General features: G+C 37.2%; 4 protein-coding genes across 4 annotated transcripts; 1 reads left to right on the forward strand and 3 right to left on the reverse strand.

The window, feature by feature from the left end:
• Positions 1 to 2,926: 2,926 nt before the first annotated feature.
• LOC112203473 (stigma-specific STIG1-like protein 1) lies at positions 2,927 to 3,334 on the reverse strand. Its single transcript, XM_024344440.1, has one exon. The coding sequence runs from the start codon at positions 3,332 to 3,334 to the stop codon at positions 2,927 to 2,929; it is 408 nt and encodes a 135-aa protein (XP_024200208.1).
• Positions 3,335 to 5,213: 1,879 nt separating this feature from the next.
• Positions 5,214 to 6,193, reverse strand: LOC112201543. Its single transcript, XM_024342442.2, has 2 exons — positions 6,033 to 6,193; positions 5,214 to 5,612 (listed from the first exon to the last, which is right to left on the reverse strand). Exons 1-2 carry the CDS (start codon positions 6,113 to 6,115, stop codon positions 5,384 to 5,386), a joined length of 312 nt encoding a protein of 103 aa, XP_024198210.1. The 5' UTR covers positions 6,116 to 6,193; the 3' UTR covers positions 5,214 to 5,383.
• A 5,981-nt stretch (positions 6,194 to 12,174) lies between these two features.
• LOC112165998 lies at positions 12,175 to 13,255 on the reverse strand. Its single transcript, XM_024302740.2, has 3 exons — positions 13,059 to 13,255; positions 12,807 to 12,863; positions 12,175 to 12,529 (listed from the first exon to the last, which is right to left on the reverse strand). The coding sequence occupies exons 1-3, from the start codon at positions 13,154 to 13,156 to the stop codon at positions 12,355 to 12,357; spliced, it is 330 nt and encodes a 109-aa protein (XP_024158508.1). The 5' UTR covers positions 13,157 to 13,255; the 3' UTR covers positions 12,175 to 12,354.
• Positions 13,256 to 16,094: 2,839 nt separating this feature from the next.
• Positions 16,095 to 16,892, forward strand: LOC112203474. The gene has a single exon (XM_024344441.1). It carries the CDS (start codon positions 16,095 to 16,097, stop codon positions 16,890 to 16,892), a length of 798 nt encoding a protein of 265 aa, XP_024200209.1.
• The last annotated feature ends 2,240 nt before the right edge of the window (positions 16,893 to 19,132 follow it).

Below are 19,132 nucleotides of genomic sequence, written 5' to 3' on the forward strand. Positions count from 1 at the left end.
AACCATTCTATAAGACGAGGGATTTGATACTATTGCTCGGTGATGGTTTTTTCTTGGGAGCATTGTTTGGTTGGAGTTTGGCAAGATGGTTTTGGCTGCAAAATCTAGTGCGAGGTCTCTAAGGCGTTGTGGTCTAGTTGTACAGACTTTGGTTCACTTTCCTGGATGTTGGATAACAGCGGAAGCGTAAAATAAAAATAAAATAAAACTAATTTTAAGGTACGGAGATATGATCCATAAATGACACACAATATGAGAGATGTACAATCCAAAGACATGTACAGAGCTCCTAGAGAGAGATATGGAGGAGACTCTTAAAATACTTAATAAAGGAATTCACTCTTACGATATTTCTACAAAATACTCCTGTACCCACTATTCAACTAGACTAGCCTACTTATATAGGCTTACACTAGACAATGCCATAACTAAAACAATTACAATAGACGTAAGTACTTTTTTTTTTTTGAAAAAACAATAGACGTAAGTACTTGATAACTCAAATTTTGTAATTCCCGTAACCACTGTAACGGTCACATTATATCACAATTATACAAATCATAAAAACTCTCATAATTCTAAATTATTCATAACTTCCAACATGCCCCCTTAATTTAGATTTACTCTATCATTAAAGTGACTCTTCAGCTTGTAGCCTTAGTCATCAATGATGTTGACAATTTCCTCTATTGGATAGATAATCATTCTTCGATCCACACATTCTTCTGCATTCTGGTTGTTGCGAATTCTTTCTTCTTGCTCCATTTCCAACTCAACTATATCGAATTGCATTTCTGTGATTACTAAGGTGGTCAACATGTTCTCGTAGAGAATCTCTTTCTGCAGTAAGCGTCGTCACTTTTTCCTTGAGCGCCATGAATTCATCAAAGTTGAAATCTACTACATAGATTTCTTTCCCCAACTGTAGATACTGCAAAGCAACAAAGACTGCTTAATTTTCAGCTTTTTTCTTGGTGGCTTTCCATGGTCCTTTGAAGATGGGATGCTTTACAACTTTGGTGTCAATTTCACACTTGTATCTGGGAACGTGAGAGGAGCCATCAATGGTTGTCGTGAAAACAAGTTCAGGCAAACTCAACTTCCTGACCGCTTCTTGAAACACTCTTTTGAGTGGAACAACAATTTTTGTTGGCATCTTCACATGACTGCAAAAGAGAGCATTAGTATTGAATAAACATAACAATATTAATCATGCATACAAATTCATTATGCATTCATGATGCATTTCTTCATTGGGCACCATTATGCCACAAGGGAGTGATTCGTCTAGGCATCTTTCTGCCTCCAGGGAGTATGCAATTTCATTTTGGCACATATGTGCCTCCTTCATTCAAGAACTTTAACCCTAACCTTCTTTCATTCTGGGACTTTTACCCTACACATTCTCTTAGGGACAGTTACCCAACATCTATCTTCTTCGATGGACTTTTACCCTTCCATAAAGACCACATTGGTCTTTCATCCTTCTTCAATTCTTCTCCCTGTTTCACTTTCTTCTGACCTTTTCTCTTTACTCCCTCTCTCATACTTTCTCCTCTCTCTTTTTCATCTGCACTCTCATTTCGTTGCCCATCAGCAATACTTCGTACACCATAGATTTCTTCCACCACCTTGCAACAATAACCGCAACAACCAATGCCAACACACTATAAGATCGAGCCTTCGGCTCTAATACCACTTTGTTGCATAACAGCAAAAGTGCAAAATAAGAAAAATTAATTTTTGATCGAGTAGGGAGATATGATGCATGAATGACACACAAAATGGGAGATGTACAGTCCAAAGACATGTACAGAGCTCCTAGAGAGAGATATGGAGGAGACTCTCAAAATACCTGATAAAGGAATTCACTCTTATGATACTTCTACAAAATACTCATCTACTCACTACTCAATTAGACTAGCCTACTTATATAGACTTACACTAGACAATGCCATAACTAAGGCAATTACAATAGATTCTGTAACTCCCATAACCACCGTAACGGTCACATTATGTCACAATTATTCAAATCATATAAACTCTTATAATTCTAAATTATTCATAACTTCCAATACTGGAAATTAAAGCCGGTGACATGCATGGGTTGTGGAGGTGCTGCATCGATGGCAGCGTGGGTTGTGTTTTTTTAGTTTGCAATTTAAACAGTTACTGCATGTGTTAGGGAAGTGACTGGGTGTCAAGTACTGCATGCATATATATCTGTCGTCATATTTTTCATATATAACCATGAATTTGTATAATTGTAGAAACATGATTTAAGTAAAACTAATCTTAGCCCATGGCCAAGGAAAGAATTTAAGAACATATACAATGAAGTTAAATACATGACAATAGACACAGGTGTAGAGATATAGAGAATGTTATGGGGCAACTGAACATTAGGGCATCTCCAACAGAATACCTATTTTAAAAAAAATTGAAATTTAACAAATTTTGGGATAAGTTTTATCTCCAGCAGAATACCTATTTAAAAGCTAAATTTAGCTTTAGCTAAATATAGCTAGAGATGAGAGAGAAAATAACTTCACGTAAAATCCTCAACGTTTCAAAATTTAAATTAACTCAAGAATAGCTATCCTTGCTGGAGGACAACTCTCAAATTGGATAGATATATTTAACTTTTAGCAATTTTTAGCTATGTTTATAACAAACACTGTTGAAGATGCTCTTACATGACGACATTATACAGGACGTATATTTCGGGCTTGAAACCGTTTATTTTCAGTGTTTTACATAATAAATTAAGGATTAAACTTATTACAAGTATAGTTCAATTCCCTTTTTCTTTGTTGGGGGTATACGATCATTCAATATATAGTTCCATAATTTGACACAAACATCAGTCACTTGTAGCATATTAAAGCAGATAGAGCAGATAGACCGTACGTAGCATAGTGATCAATCATGCATAATTGCACATCCCCAAAACACAAAACTCCCCTTTCTTGCACTTCTGGTTGCATCCACCGCAATGCTTTTCGTCAAACGATGCATTCACGCATTTTCCCCTGCAGCAAATCTCAGTGTACTTGCACTTGTACCCGCACATCCCGCAATTCAATCTATCCGTCTTCAAATTCACACACTTCTTCTTGCAGCAGTCAGACCCCGGGCTCTTCTTCAGACGACAAACCCTAGGTAACTTGTCGCAAGTCACGCTCGCCAACGGGTTCTGCTGGGTCAGGAAGCGGCTTACCCCTCTCAAAGAAGTTGTTGCTTCTTGCATTTCAGACACTGTTGATTCGGTATTTTGAATTTGCATTTCTTCATTGTTGTAATCGTCTAGATATTCAGCTGAAACAATGGCCATTGTTGCTAGGAGTACTATAAAGGAGACGTTCATCAACTTCATCATGGCTGTAATGGGATGGGAAATGGTAATGCTTTGTAGGGAGAGATGAGATTATAGCTAGGAGTAGTAGTACTAAGGTTGAATATGACATGGGGTTTTATAGGAAGAGTTGGGGACGTTGACAATAGGAAACTTGATGTACAAGTTTTGCTTTATCTGTGTGGTGGTCTAGATTCATTACACTACTTACATATTACTGTATATGTTTGATCTTACAAGAAGCGAAATCACTTGATTGGGCACAGAGAAAAGTTGGGATAGCTTATTCCTCAATTTAGTCAACTTCTTTTACTCTTTCATCTTTGCTTTCATTTACCTCGATTTAGGTCTTTACCCATTCTCTGAAGTCTTAACACCACCTTTCTCATATATATCACTTTTCTTATCTTCATCCAGTTCTTTGACCCCCAACAATTTCTCAACACTCGCAGCTTCACTGGCCGGATTCCTCTGGCCTGTTAGTTTCATTTGCTACTATTTCGGTGCCATTAGGCACGTGTTTCATCACCCATTATAAAAGTCTACATTTTTGCATATATGGTGAGATTTTATGATTCTAATGGTTAAGAATGTTGACATTTACACAGCCAAACTAGCTATTTGAGTTTGAAGACTCTCTTCTGCCAATTGTTTCTCTATATCTCAGTAAAAATATTATATCACACAGGCAAGCTTCCTAATAATGGGTCATTTTCAACTCTCCAATCTGAGGGCTACGTTATATTGTGATCCCCTAACAAATGGTAACAGCTAGCAAGATTTGAAGTTTTAAGTGATTGCGGGTACTTGGTTAAAACTACCCTTTCTTTGAAAGTAAAGGTGACATATTTACTGTGAAGCAAATGGTGTTACAAATAGGCTTGCACATCTTGCTAGTAGTTATTCCGTTGATGATGTTTGGTTAGGAGAGACACCTGCTATTATACAGGATGTTCTCTATGAGGATTATTGTCATTGTTTATCTGTAGCTCGGGTATAGGTGATATGTCCCCCCCCCGATGCAAAATTTTACTATTAATATAATAAATGGAACCAGACATGGGGCTGAGTCTCTCACCTAGGCTGGATTCCAAACCCCTTTCCAAAGAAAAAAAAAAAAAAAAAAGGTGACAAAATGATATCAGAAAGACAAGGTGATTCATATACACATTTCCTGGGACGGTGGAATACACGTTTCCTTATAATTGTAGAAAGGGAACAAAAAAGTCACTCAGGGTAACTTTGAAAATATCAGTGACTGCGTGTTGATGAGTAAAGAAGCAACAAATGGAAACTGTGTACCTTCCCTCCCTATCTGCTTTGTTACCATATGGATACGATATACATGTGTGTGTTGTGTGTGTGTGTAATATTTCTAGAAAGCTATCATATTTTATGTCACGAAGTAAACGCAAAAAGTACAAAATTGTTTCTTGGAATAGTTCAATGTATATGACTTCTTCTCACTTAGGATTTGTTGGTATTGCATTGGAGAAAAGTCAGTATTTTAATCTTCACAAGAAATAGCGGACAAGTGAGTTCCCCATCAATAAAATCCCTTCATTCGTACTTAAGAAATGAGTGTAAAGTATACTTAAATTTATCGAACTTAGTTGACTGATCGTCCAAGTCCTAATTCACTGTTGTTGTCATTTGTTGTGTTATATACTTATATAGAATTTTACATATATTGATCTTTAACCATTTTATTGAAGAATCAGATTAAATCAGCAGATATTATGGTGAAACATTGGTTGTATATGCCTATTTTATGCATTTATGCACAGTCGATTGATGAATGTACGCGCTTCTTGAATATTGTTGTTAGCTGTTTATTGTTTCAAAATGGGAGATCTAATTAATAACGATAATTTTTTCGATCAACCTCAATAATATACCGTACACGTAAGCTCATCAAGCACAAGCTTTATTCCAAACCATTCATACATCTAATATACGAGGTGCAATGGCAAACCAAAAAAATCTTAAAAAACCCATCACGTACTCCCATGCATCCATGTCGGAACCTTATTCATTACTAATCGGAGACTCATCTGAGCTTCCATAATCATTGACTTGTGCTGGAATTGGCTCCTCCACGATTTCATCTTTGTTGATATACAGGTTATTTGAGGTGTTGACATCTTTCTGCTCCTGATCGTCCTCATCTGTAATAGTATCACCTTCAGGTATGAGATTGATCTGTGGACCACTTCCTGTACCAAGACCTGGCAATACGGGTCCAGAAGCACATCGACTGTTGAAACAAACAAACAAAACCGTAAGCAATAAAATCTAACATTCAACATGCGTGCATTGACTAGTAGAAGAACTATCGATAATTTCATTTCTGCAGAAACTGTATTCCATTTAGAATAAATAGTAGGGTTTCTAAATGATCAAGAGACTTGCTCAGATCTTGGTATTAAATCCAAAGGCTAGGTGGCCAGAAATTCTCTAATCACTCCGGATCACCTAATAACTAGGTGAACGGAACCGTTTGAGAAATTATTGTCATGCAGTAATATTTCACTGCAAGATAGTAATCTTCGATGGATATATTATGGTCTTTTTAAGACTAAATAACTGCATTGTGGACGATCAACCTGCAATTTTGTACTGAAAAACGAAACAAAACCAAAATCCAAATATAAGAATTCTGTACTGAAAAACTTACACAGGAGTAATTCTCCATTGCATGGTGTTCAGTATGGGTACTCGAGGCATGAGCTTAGACATGAAGGCTCTAACAACAGCCATTGAAACTATAAAAGAAACTTTTGTATTGTTTTTTTTTTTTTTCTGTAGAAGTCAAAATCTTCAAGATCTTTGTGTGGCATATAATGGAAACGGAACTAGAAGATTTATAGGCTACTAGTTGCAACAATGGTCCACTTGTATGTCTAATTAGTTGAATAATAAGACAGAAGTAAATAATGTTTAGTTTTGATGAAGATGGTGAAAGGTAGAAGATGAAGAAGAAGCAAGAAAACGAAGAAAGCTACTGATATTTCTCTGTTTTGTTACAAAGGTCTAATCCTATTTATACTCTACTGTTGACCTTGCTTCTGTTGACTGTTGACTTTGGCTCATATTATTCTTCATCTTATCAAATAAAACTAAACTATCACTTAGAGCATCTCCAACAGAGTACTTATTTCAAAAAAAATTTGAAATTTAACTACTTTTAGACTAAGTTTGATCTCCAGCAGACTAGCTAAACAAAAGCTAAATTTAGCTTTAGCTAAAAGACCTAGCTATATTTAGCTAGAGAGGAGAGAGAATTTAACTAAAAGTTAAATTTAACTTGAGATTTAGGTATTTGCTGGAGCATAACTCAATATTCAACTAGCTATATTCTAATTTTAGCTACTTTTAGCTATCAAGATAGCTATCACTGTTGGAGATGCTCTTAGTCATTGTCTTAAACTCGAGACTGACTGAGAACCCGTTTGGCAACTGCTAAAGCACTTTTGCTAGAAGCAGAAATAAATTACTTTTAAGACTACCTAGAAAATTGCTTCTATGGCCGAGAAAGTACGTACTTTTATATATATATATATATATATATATTGTTAAAGGAAAAACATATTGTGTGCCTTCGTCAAAGTGATTGACGGAGAGGGAATCAAGCAATTACCGATTAACATCAATCAGCATGGATTACGAACCAATCAGTAGTTAATGTCATCATTGTAATTGTTCTTTCCATTGTAATTCTCTCCTTATATAAAGGGGTTATGAAATGAAATGAGTAGACCAATTCCAATCTATTTTTACTTTTACACGTTATCAGCACGCTCAGAGCCAATACCCAACAATTATACGCTATTTGGAAACCTTGACAGGCGATCTCTTTTCCGCTTAATTAGCGGACTGTCACTTTGATGAGACAGTCTTCCCGTCGTTAGGGGGAGATAGGAAAAAGGATTTTCCAAGGGAACGACAGGAATTGTCGTGGTTTGTTCTCACTCTGTCTCATTTTGATCCCCGCACTTCACAAAGTGAAAGTGAAGTGAAAAGAATAATCGATCTTCAGAACGTAGCAGATTCGATGCCTGATACGTTTACTGATATCGCAAAAGTGACGAGATCACATATACCAGCTGCAAATGTGCCTGCAAGGTTAGAAGTCCCCAACAAGGGGCACGGTGCCGCAGATAGAGGCACTGCAACCGCACTTAGTGGAGGTGTGGTTGAGGCCGTGGCTCCCAAAGGAAGAGGGGGAGGCCACTTGGTTCGATTGACACTCACCCAAGGAAGAAGAGGGTGAGTATGGCACAAACCAATCATCAATGTATAGAATCCCTCTCATGAGATTGTCTCTGATTATAGTTATGTCCATGAATCAATACTGGAGGACGTTCGGATGTTTGAAATGATTCCAGAGAACAAAGAAATCTCAAAGGATTACGAGAGTACGTATGAGTTGATAGAAAGATCTTCCATACACATTGATGATATATACTGTTGCTCAAGGAATCATAGAGCACGATGATATCGAACCACGCTCTGTTGAAAAATGTCAACAAAGAGCAGATTGGCCTAAATGGAAAGAATCAATCCAGGTAGAATTAGATTCTCTGACAAAGAGACAGGTATTTGGTCAGGTAGTGCTAACCCCACCAAGTGTAAAGCCTGTAGGACATAAATTGGTCTTTGTCAGAAAGCGTAATGAGAAGAATGAAGTCCTGAGGTACAAGGCTCACCTTGTGGCGCAAGGTTTCTCACAACGCCCTGGAATTGACTACGAGGAGACATTCTCTCCCGTAATGGACGTTATAACGTTCCGCTACTTAGTTAGCTTAGTAATTTCGGAAGGACTGGAAATGCAGCTCATGGATGTGGTTACTGCATATCTCTATGGGGATCTAGATTCAGAGATATATATGAAAAGTGCCTAATGGCCTCACATTACCCAAGTCAAGTGACTCTAAACCACAGAGTGCATTTGAAATTAAGTTGAAACGCTCACTTTACGGATTGAAACAATCTAGACGGATGTGGTATACCCGTCTAAATGACTACTTGATTGGGAAGGGATATAAGAACAATGAATTATGCCCATGCGTATTCATAAAGAAAACAAGTTCCGGATTTGCAAATTGTAGTAGTATATATCATAACTGGTACTCTTGATGAAATAAGAGAAACCGCGAGCTACTTGAAATCCGAATTTGAGATGAAGGATCTTGGGAAAAGTCGATTCTATCTAGGTCTTGAACTAGAACACCGAGTTTGTGGAATATTAATCCACCAGTCTGCATATGTCCAAAAGTCAGGCGATATAACATGGACAAAGCACATCCTGCTAGCACTCCCATGATCGGTCGAAGTTTGGATGCAAGGAAAGATCCATTTCATCCAAAGGAAGATGACGAACAAGTGTTGGGAGCTGAAATTCCCTATCTAAGTGCAATAGGCGCATTATTGTACTTAGTCCAATTTACTCGACCAGACATTGCATTCTCAGTGAACTTGTTAGCTGGATTTAGCTCAGCGCCAACACAGCGTCACTGGAATGGTATCTAGAACATTTTCGATACCTAAAAGGAACCATTGACTTGGGACTGTTCTTTCCCTACAGAGAGACAAGAGGAAACGCAGATGGAACTGCAATCCCTAAAGGAAATGTTGATGGCGAAAACGCCACTCACTACACTAAAACGCCAAATGACGTTTTGGTCGGTTTTGCTGATGCTGGATACATATCTGACCCACATATCATTCCCAAACTGGTTATGTATTTACCAATGGGAACACAGCAATATCTTGGAGATCAACCAAGCAAACATTTGTGGCTACCTCCTCGAACCACTCAGAGATCATTGTTCTACATGAGGCAGTTCTTGAGTGTGTATGGTTAAGAACTATCATTGCACATATTCGAGGGACTAGTGGTTTGAGTTCTACCACTGAAGAGCCTACTTGCATTTACGAACACAATGCAGCTTGCATCGAACAGATGAAGCTAGGTTATATTAAGGGTGATAACACAAAACACATATCGTCAAAATTTTCCTACAATCAGCAACAACAGACTCTCCTCAAGATTCAAATGAATCAAGTAAGGTCTGAGGAGAATGTGGCAGATTTGTTCACCAAATCATTGCCTAAGGACACATTTGAGAAACATGTGAAAAGCATAGGAATGCGAAGACTTTTCAAGCTCCCTAGATTAATGTAAGTATCAGGGGGAGGTGTAGACGTCAGGGGGAGTCTAACACACACATGTCATACTCAAATGTAAAAGGTGCGTTGTGCTCTTTTCCTTCGACCAAGGTGTATTTTTGTCCCACAGGGTTTTTATTGTTACTTGGCAAGGTTTTTAGTGAGGCAACAACTCATGCACCATTTCGTCTTTGACTTGGCACAAGGGGAGTGTTAAAGGAAAAACATATTGTGTGCCTTCGTCAAAGTGATTGACGGAGAGGGAATCAAGCAATTACCGATTAACATCAATCAGCATGGATTACGAACCAATCAGTAGTTAATGTCATCATTGTAATTGTTCTTTCCATTGTAATTCTCTCCTTATATAAAGGGGTTATGAAATGAAATGAGTAGACCAATTCCAATCTATTTTTACTTTTACATATATATATATATATATATATATATATATATTACGTACGTCATTTCTAACCATTGCCAAACAAGCTATTAGTATACTTTGTAGTTTTTATCAAGTATTAATATTTGGTGTTTCATAGCTTCTATTAAATTTGATTACGAAATTTTATAAACGATGTGAAAGAGTCATCACATTACATGGTTTTATTATCTTACAATATAAGATGTCGATCCATGATGTAACTATCACCCTAGGGTTATTATTTTGCGTATTATGAATCATGACATCGATCATATTTCACTTAATACATTATATGTATTATATATATATATATATAGGAAAACTTGACCGTAGTCAATCTATTTATCAAAGGAGAGAAAATTAAGTTGCATTGATTTTATATAACATGAATATTGGCTAGGTCAGACATCGACATGTCGGTATCATATGTGTGTAAATTTATCAAATACATTTTGACTTTGTACATGGTATCGTATTTTGATTAGTCTTGGTCCCAAGCTTTAATCATGACTAGCTTACTTGATTGTTAAATTAGAACTTTTGATCTAGTCGTCCTGTACGCGTCGTCATCGATCTCTTTTGAACGTGATTCAGTCAAATAAACCAAAGTGGAAATCAATAGTAGCACCATTTTTTTTTTTTTTTTGGAATAACAAGACTAAAAAATTGCACTACAAAGAGATAGCTGCGGGATCACAAAGACTTGTCAAACATTAACAAGGAAATTAGTAGACCAGACACAATTTTGGGACACAGTATGGCCTAGGTTAAGTTATTGATAGTACCATAGTTCATCACCTAGGATAAACATTATGATCTGGCAGAAAAAAATAAATGAAAGGGTTAAACGCTAGTAACTAGCATCAACTATAAACTATACCATAAATAGAGAAAAGTAATTATCATTTCGAGATTTTCATATTCTGCTGAGAATTACTGATATCTTGTTACTTAATCCATCAGCTGCATATGATCATTATCAGAGCAGCTTAATTAGTTTACACATGCACAGATGGTTACCCATGGACAGATGGACTTATGAGGTTTACACATCAAGAACTGTGGAACTATTTAGGTTTGTTTTCCCACATAAATTTTAGACTTCTGGAAGGCCGGCCAGACATTATATTCTGCAATAAGGGAGCTAATTAGTAGGAATGTACGTATGAAACTATGAACTTATCTTCAAAGATACATGACATTGATAATTGTTTATAGTACTTAGTCCACTTAGAAAAAGATAGTTTTGTGTTATTATATATGCATGTACGTAGATACATGCATCAATTTATTATCACTTTTTTTAGTAGATTTATATTATTAATATTGTTATTGTTATGTATCTGATCAATTTATTCATTTCAATACATTTTCCATTCCACAAAGCTATGTATTATAGCGCCCTATAATAGTATAATGAACGTCACTGCAGCGTTGAAGTAAATGTAAATTATTTTTTGGGTGATTTGGGTCGATCTTCAACTTTGATTATAAAATCCATTTTTGGACATCGGAATAAGTTCTTCGCCTATCTTTACTTGACTATTTGTCCAAGTCTTGATTCACTCTTTGTGTCATTTGTAATTTTGTATAGTCACTTCAGCTTGGCCGGAAATATACATCCCGCAATCCACCATGATCTAATAGACTTGGATATGATGGAAAAGCTTAATTAATTTGAGACAAATACCTGAAATAGCAGAGATATATGATTACATACTCCCCTCCGCTTAATTAATCTAATTCTTGAAGGAAAAGGGAACTCACATATATTGTTATATTTGATCCATTAGATTTCTATTCCATTTTTGTTAGGTAACTAATGGGAACTCTTGAATCGGAATTCGGAAATAGTTTCTCCATTTTTCATACTAATTCCAGGTATGTAAACAAGCAACCACACACTCAAAATTATTCATTGCATCATGCTCCTGTTCAAGTCTGTTTTTCATTTTTAGTTATTCAGTAGATCAACTACATCAAGACGAATTCTGGCTTCACATGTAGCTTTAAACTTAATTAATTTAATTAACAGCTGTATGAAATTGTAAGATCGTGAGCTACCAATAGTTTTTTTTTTTTTTTTTGGCGTAACCAAGATAAGAACGTATCATTTCTGAAAGCCTCTAACCGTACGTGAGCTATCTATATTCAATACGCAAAGTAATAACTCCACAGACAAAGAGACACAATACTTCATTATTCATATATAACTCATGATAACTGTAAGTCACAACTAAAAACAGTACTTCTGAAACCAAATTCTCCACAGAACTTCATTAACTTTATAGAAGAAAGACTTGATTCATATTATTATGCTAGTCACGAGTCATGACATGCAGAATGCATTACTAAATATATATTCAGTAGCTAGCTGCTTATATTTTTGGTGATATTAATTGGTCTAGCTAGCCACGGTCTTTTTTGGAGTAGCGTTGGCTTCTCCGGATCCTTTACTTTTCTTGCCAGTCCTCTCAGAGTTTGAGCTGCTCAAATCCGAATCCTTTTGCTCCGATGATGTTGTCTGATTAATTTTTGGACCACTTCCTGTGCCGAGGGATTGCTTTTCAACACATGTTCTGCACGTATGAACCAAACTTCAGGTCAATATTTACTTAATTAATAACCAGAACAAAAAACTATTAATTGATTTCAGGTCAACATATAAGAATATAAGATGCTTTACGTATTATGATCATAATAGATTTAATAATGGGAGCCTCTTATGATACGGAAATCTCGATCTGGTATATCATGCGGTCAAGAAATGAAAATGAGAATAGAAAGGCAAGAACTAAATGAGCTGCCTTATCTGACGAAGAGCCTGATAAATTTTGTGTTCATCAGCAAACTTACATAAGGGAGTGACTAATCTTCCGGGAATGTTTAAGACCGTGGTGCTGCGTCTGCAGCCTGCAACACGTACATAATCAATATATCAGCTTAATTGGTTCTAATTTAGCTATAATTAAGTTAGACTAACGTGTGTGTTTGGACCACAAGATCGAACTGGGATTTCAGTTTCCTCAGAACTCTTTTTAGAGCAGAACAATATGAACAGAAATTCCTTGAGAATTTAGGAAACAGAAGATGATCGCGTTCACTTACATAGTCATGGCTTTTTGTTGATAGGACTTGCAACTGGGAATTTGGAGCGTGTTGGGTTTTGGAGCCCCAAGGATGAAGCCACGGATAGCTAGAGCCATATTGATGAGCAGACTGATATATTTGAAAGAGAGAAAGTTTCTTTCTTTCTTTCTTACAGTAAAGTGATGCAGATAATGAGTCTATGGAGATCATTCGAATCTGATAGATATATTTATAGAGGGAGCGAGAACAAGTACTGAATATTCAATTATGCACGGCTTCTGTAGTAGTGCCGCAATAATGTGCATGTAGTATCGCACCTTTCGTTCTACCTTCCTCCCTTTTTGACCTTTTTGCCCCTTTGACCATAGAAGACGTCAAGATGATAGAACAGTACTTGTCTTTTCCCTCTCTATAATTGAGTTTTTTTTGTTTGGAGGAATAATGAACTTTTATTAATCACTTAATCAACATACATGAACCGAATGACCGGTGGTGGATACATAGCCACTACACACATTTCCATTACTATTCTGAGTTACGGGATAGTCATCTTCAATGACTTGTCACTATACATATTTCTATTATTATTCTGAGTTACGGGATAATTATCTTCAATGACCTGCATGAGTCAAGAACACCCAACCCTTGACCAACTACTACGCCCAACTAACCAGGCTACACTTTGAGCAACCACATGAGATGCCTTGTTAGCTTCCCTCGGAACATAACCAATACCTGGCACACGAAGGACACGCAATAAACGCTTAACCTCATTGACCACAACACCATCCGCAGACCAAGATTCACCATCACTAGACAAGAGGTATATAGCTTGATTAGCTTCCATACAATCACTCTCCACTACTACATTCTGCCAGCCATACTCAATAATAAATTCCAGCCCAAGTTTGATAGCAAAAAGCTCAGCCACAGCAGGACGAATTCGCTATGATTGAGTTGGAGTCTTGGAGATATGCGAATGTATATATTTCAATATATACGTGTATAATACTTTAGGTTAATTATCAAAAATCAAGTACTTTTCATATTGGTTTAGGAAATAGAAGTGTTATTTCAAACACAAATATGTACAAATATAATGTGAGTATTATATAAAATTACATCGAATCATTTTAAGTTACAATCTTATATTACTTCAATTCTTTTTGTGAGCCGAAGTATTATAAACAGAGGAATTAGTCTATAATTAATTGTGTAAGCGAGAAGACACGAAAAAAAATGTGGGTTAAATATTTGTGGATGTGGCCGTACCATAGTCACTATCAAGTGTAAGGTAGTACGGTAGCTACATTGGTAGTCATTTTGGTATAAGTATCTCCTTTCTCTAATATAGAGTCATAATTAGTTCTATTCATTTGTATGGTAATTTAGAGCAGGCAATTTCGATAATTCGAGTAGCATTCAGTACTTGCGCTAAATAAACAGATAGGGGAAATGGTAGTCCTAATTGACAAGGAGGGCCCCGAAGGGGGGACTTTGTCCGCCACTTATTCTTATCTTTTTCTTTTTCACGTACACATGCATGGGGGGGACCTTGTCATGTGGATTGAATCGAAGTACTGTTCCCATTGTTATTCAATTCAAAGTTCCAACAACACGTTACACGTGCAAAACTTTCCAGTCTTTGACACAAACAAAGATTAACTAATGACTTTGACCGTTGATTTAGTTCAACATGACTCGGCACAGTCACTCTACGAAGTGACCTGGCTAGTACTTAATTTGTTTTCTAGCGTTTATTGACTTCTTAAGTCAATGGGCTTGAATGCTTGATAATCAAATATAACAGACGTACAAATACTTTTGTTCTATTAGTTTTTTATTTCATCATTTGGAAATGATGGGTTGGTTGTAACGCACTACCTCAAAGTCTTTTACAAGTTAGTAGTTTATTGAACAAAGAGGATTGGCATGAGGAATATAATCTGTTCCCAAATACTTAGGCCCTCTAATATGTATATTTATACTGATTAAACTAATTTGTAGGGAAGCTTATGATTCATGTGGGATGACTAGCTAGCTATAATCCACTATGCCTGTACGTAGTGCTTCATATTGGTTCATTGTTTTGCGACTTTTGTCGATTAATTTAGTTCATTCCCTCCCTCATCCTTCATGGCTCATCTTTTGTTAGAGCAAGTCCACCCGTAGTCAAGAAAATGCAAAGTCGAGAAGTTAAGAATTCGACCGGTCAAGTTACTATTCACTGCCACTAGACATGGGTTTGCACCCGTTGTTTTTCTTGCCCGGCCAACACTGTTCACCCTAAATTCACTGTTCACCAGTGGGTTTCACTGTTTAAATTCAGTGTTCATTTTATTGTTCATCTGTTTTTTAAAAAAAAATTTCAAAAAAAAAAATTTGCTGTTAATAATGAATATTTGTGGATAATTAATGTCATAATTATGCAATTTACTTTTTTCAAAAATATTTTAAGGTGGACAAATTATGAGCCACCGACACCGACATTTTATCTTGAAATGAGTGAAAGCACAACCGACAAATTATGAGCCACCGACAATTTATCTTGAAATGAGTGAAGGCACAACGGACAAATTTCCTTGAAATGAGTGAAGGCACAACCGACACTTTTTGAACGGACCAGATCATTTGCATACTATTCAATCTAACGGTTATTGTTGATGTAATCTTATCTAAAATTTCAGATCAGATTACATCGAACCAGGAGTGGACACGTGTCCTCGAAGTCTTATCATGTGTTATGTGAAAATTGTAAATAAATTGAGCAAGAGGCAGCACACCATTCCTCACAAGCTGATATTCACAAATCTCATTTGTTTTCATATTCTCCAGATCCAACACATTTCCTCTCCTTCCCTCATTTCAATGAAGAGATTGTGGGCTAAGTATCGACAATCTTGAGATGAAGATCTTGAAGAGCTGTGTACGACTAATGCTCTTGTGGTAGCAGCAGTCGCTGAAGCTGAAGCTTCCTCCGGATCACGACAATGGGGTTCTCAACCGGGGCGTGCACCGAATGAGGAGCGGTTTAGGGAATCAAGAGGGAAAAACATGATGGAAGATTACTTTGTGGAGCGTCCAGTTTTCAGTGAAGAGATATTCCGGACAAGGTACAGGACGAGTCACAATGTGTTCAACCGCATCTCCAGTGATCTTTGTGGTAGCGACCCGTACTGGGTCCAGAAATCAGATGCTGCAGGCAAAGTCGGACTACTTCCCCAACAGAAGCTGACATGTTCCTTAAGAATGCTTGCTTATGGTGCAGGGGCAGATCAATGTGCTGAATATTGTCGGATGGCGAAATCTACCTCCATTCAGGCTCTGAAACGATTTACAAGAGGAATCGTTAATCTGTACTCTGCAGAATACCTCCGGGCTCCTAATCCGGCCGACCTCAGAAGACTTCTCACCAAAGCTGAGAGAAGGGGCTTTCCTGGGATGATTGGAAGCATCGACTGCATGCACTGGCAATGGAAGAATTGCCCAACAGGTTGGGCTGGAGAATACAGCGGTCGAAAACGTGTGCCCACTATCATCCTCGAAGCAGTCGCTTCTTATGACACATGGATATGGCATGCCTTCTTTGGAATGCCTGGATCATGCAACGACCTCAACGTCCTTGCTAAGTCCCCGTTGTTTGACGAGGTCACTACTGGTCGAGCCCCTCGGGTCCAATTTCAAGCAAATAACAGGATTCACAATTTAGGGTACTATCTCGCTGATGGTATCTATCCGCAATGGGCGACTTTCATAAAATCAATTCCAAGGCCTACACGACCCAAGGATCTGAAGTTTTCTCAGGCTCAAGAGGGGTATAGGAAGGATGTCGAAAGATGTTTCGGCATTTAATTTACAGTCGCGCTTTAGTATTGTTCGAGGAGCTGCTCGTGGCTGGGAAAGAGAAGACCTTCGATACATCATGCTGACTTGTATTATATTACACAATATGATAATCGAGGATGAAAGACCAGATGACAGCGATGATGATTTGGAGTCCGATGAAGAAGAGGATAACAATATGAGGCCCAGGTTGGCCCAGGTTTGGGAAGGACCGACTGGTGATGACTTCGATCCTGTTGGTAGAGATGGTTATTACTTCAACGGATTCATGGATCGATACGATGCCATTAGAAGTGCAAACAGTCACTCAAACCTTCAAGGGGATCTGATAGAGCATTTCTGGAACGTTCAAGGCAACATGGAGATCTAGATCATAAATGAGCATTTTTTGGAATAATTGGCTAATATCTATGTTTTGTTATGTTTGTGTGCTTTGAATTTGGCTTGTATTATGTTTTGGAAAGTTGGTGTGCTTTTAAATTGGCCAATGTCTATGTTTTTTATGTCAATGTGATTTGAATTATGTTTATTATGTGCTATGATTTTTAATATAAGGTGTGTGCTTTAATAAGGGGAATTTCCAAATACAACTTTTATTTCCTTAAATTGTCGCTTACATAAATGAAAAACTAGGAATAAGTACAATACAATTACAAACATGCAGATTGTGGGCTAATTATTTAAATCATAATCCTCATCCTCTCTAGAAATCCAATTTGTGTTTGAAGGCTCATCATTAGGGTTAGGGTTGGTGGAATCACCCGTAGGGAAAGGTGAAAATTGTGGTTGTGTAGGATATATATCCCCCGGGGTAAGGTGGTTGCGGATAGTATCCACCGGGGTAAGGGGGTTGTGGAAAACCACCGGTGAAGGGAGGTGGCGGAAATCCACCGGTTAAGGGAGGTTGTGGGAATGCATCGGGGTAAGGTGGTTGTGGGTATGCACCGGGGTAAGGAGGTTGTGGGTATGCACTACCAAAATTTGGTTGTGGGAATGCACCACCAAAATTGGGTTGCGGATAGTATCCACCCATAGAAGGTGGCGGCTGCTCTTCAAGATCTTCTTTCTCCGCTATCTTCTTTTGTTTTCTTGACCAATAACGCTTTTTATTTGGCGTCATTTTACTTGTATCAATCTCCATAATACGCTATTCCCTCTCTTTATTTCGCTCTTCCCTCTCTTTAATTCGATCTTGCCTTTCTTGAAATAGGAGTTGCTCTTTTCGTATTTCGATTTGCAAGAGGATACATGCTATTTTCTCTTCCTCTTGGAGACTTTGAGCGAATTCGTCATCGAGTTTTTTCTTGCCCTTGGTTGCCTCTATTTGGTTGTTCGCTATACTCTCGAGACTGCTTGACAAAGGACTTTGATCTTTCGCTGCCTTCTTTCCTTTCCGTATTGCTTCTTTCGCAGCCTTCCTTCCTTGAGGCCTCACATTAGGATCTGCAGTTTCACCTGCAATTACCTCATCTACATCCATGTCCAAGTTGATGGGGAAATTTTCAGCAATTGGTTGTGTGCGCATATGTTGATTTCCTTCATTTGATGTTCCTCCAGATGTATGGCTAGGGATGTCTTTAAATTGTGCAAAGCCCTCCACAGCAACGTAACTACCAAAGCTCTGAAAATTGTGTTTTTTGTCCTTCCCAGTTTTTCTCTTCATCCCGGCATGCCACAATTTATGTGCTTCATCTTGCTACGTAATTAAAAAAAAAAAATGCAATTAGTACAAATAGAACGATATTATGAAGGGTCATCTATTATAAAAGTCATAATTTTAATAAGAAATTATCTCACCGTTTTGCGTTAAAAATCAATAAATACAAATATAAACATCCTTGTAATTACATTATAATTTATCAATTAATTATTTTAATTGTAACGAAAAGCATGTTACTAGTGATATTATAATTAATAATTATTTATCAAGCCATATTTTACTATAATGTATCAATAAGATTTATCAACAAATATAAAGGTCATAATTTTAATAAACCACTATCTCACCGTTTTACAATAAAAATCAATAAGTACAAATATAAACATCCTTGTAATTACATTATAGGATTAAATTCTGCTTACTACCTTGTACTTTCAAGGGTTCATCAGTTTAGTCCCTACACTTCTAATTTAATCAGAAAAGTCCTTGCACTCTCCAATTTCATCTAATCGATCCAATCCTTCACTATTCCGTCAATTTTCGCTGTTAAAATGCTGACATGGGATCTTCTCACAGGGAAAATTCTCAA

The sequence above is a fragment of the Rosa chinensis genome, chromosome 5, assembly GCF_002994745.2.
Source record: "Rosa chinensis cultivar Old Blush chromosome 5, RchiOBHm-V2, whole genome shotgun sequence".
In the NCBI taxonomy this organism is placed as follows: domain Eukaryota; kingdom Viridiplantae; phylum Streptophyta; class Magnoliopsida; order Rosales; family Rosaceae; genus Rosa; species Rosa chinensis.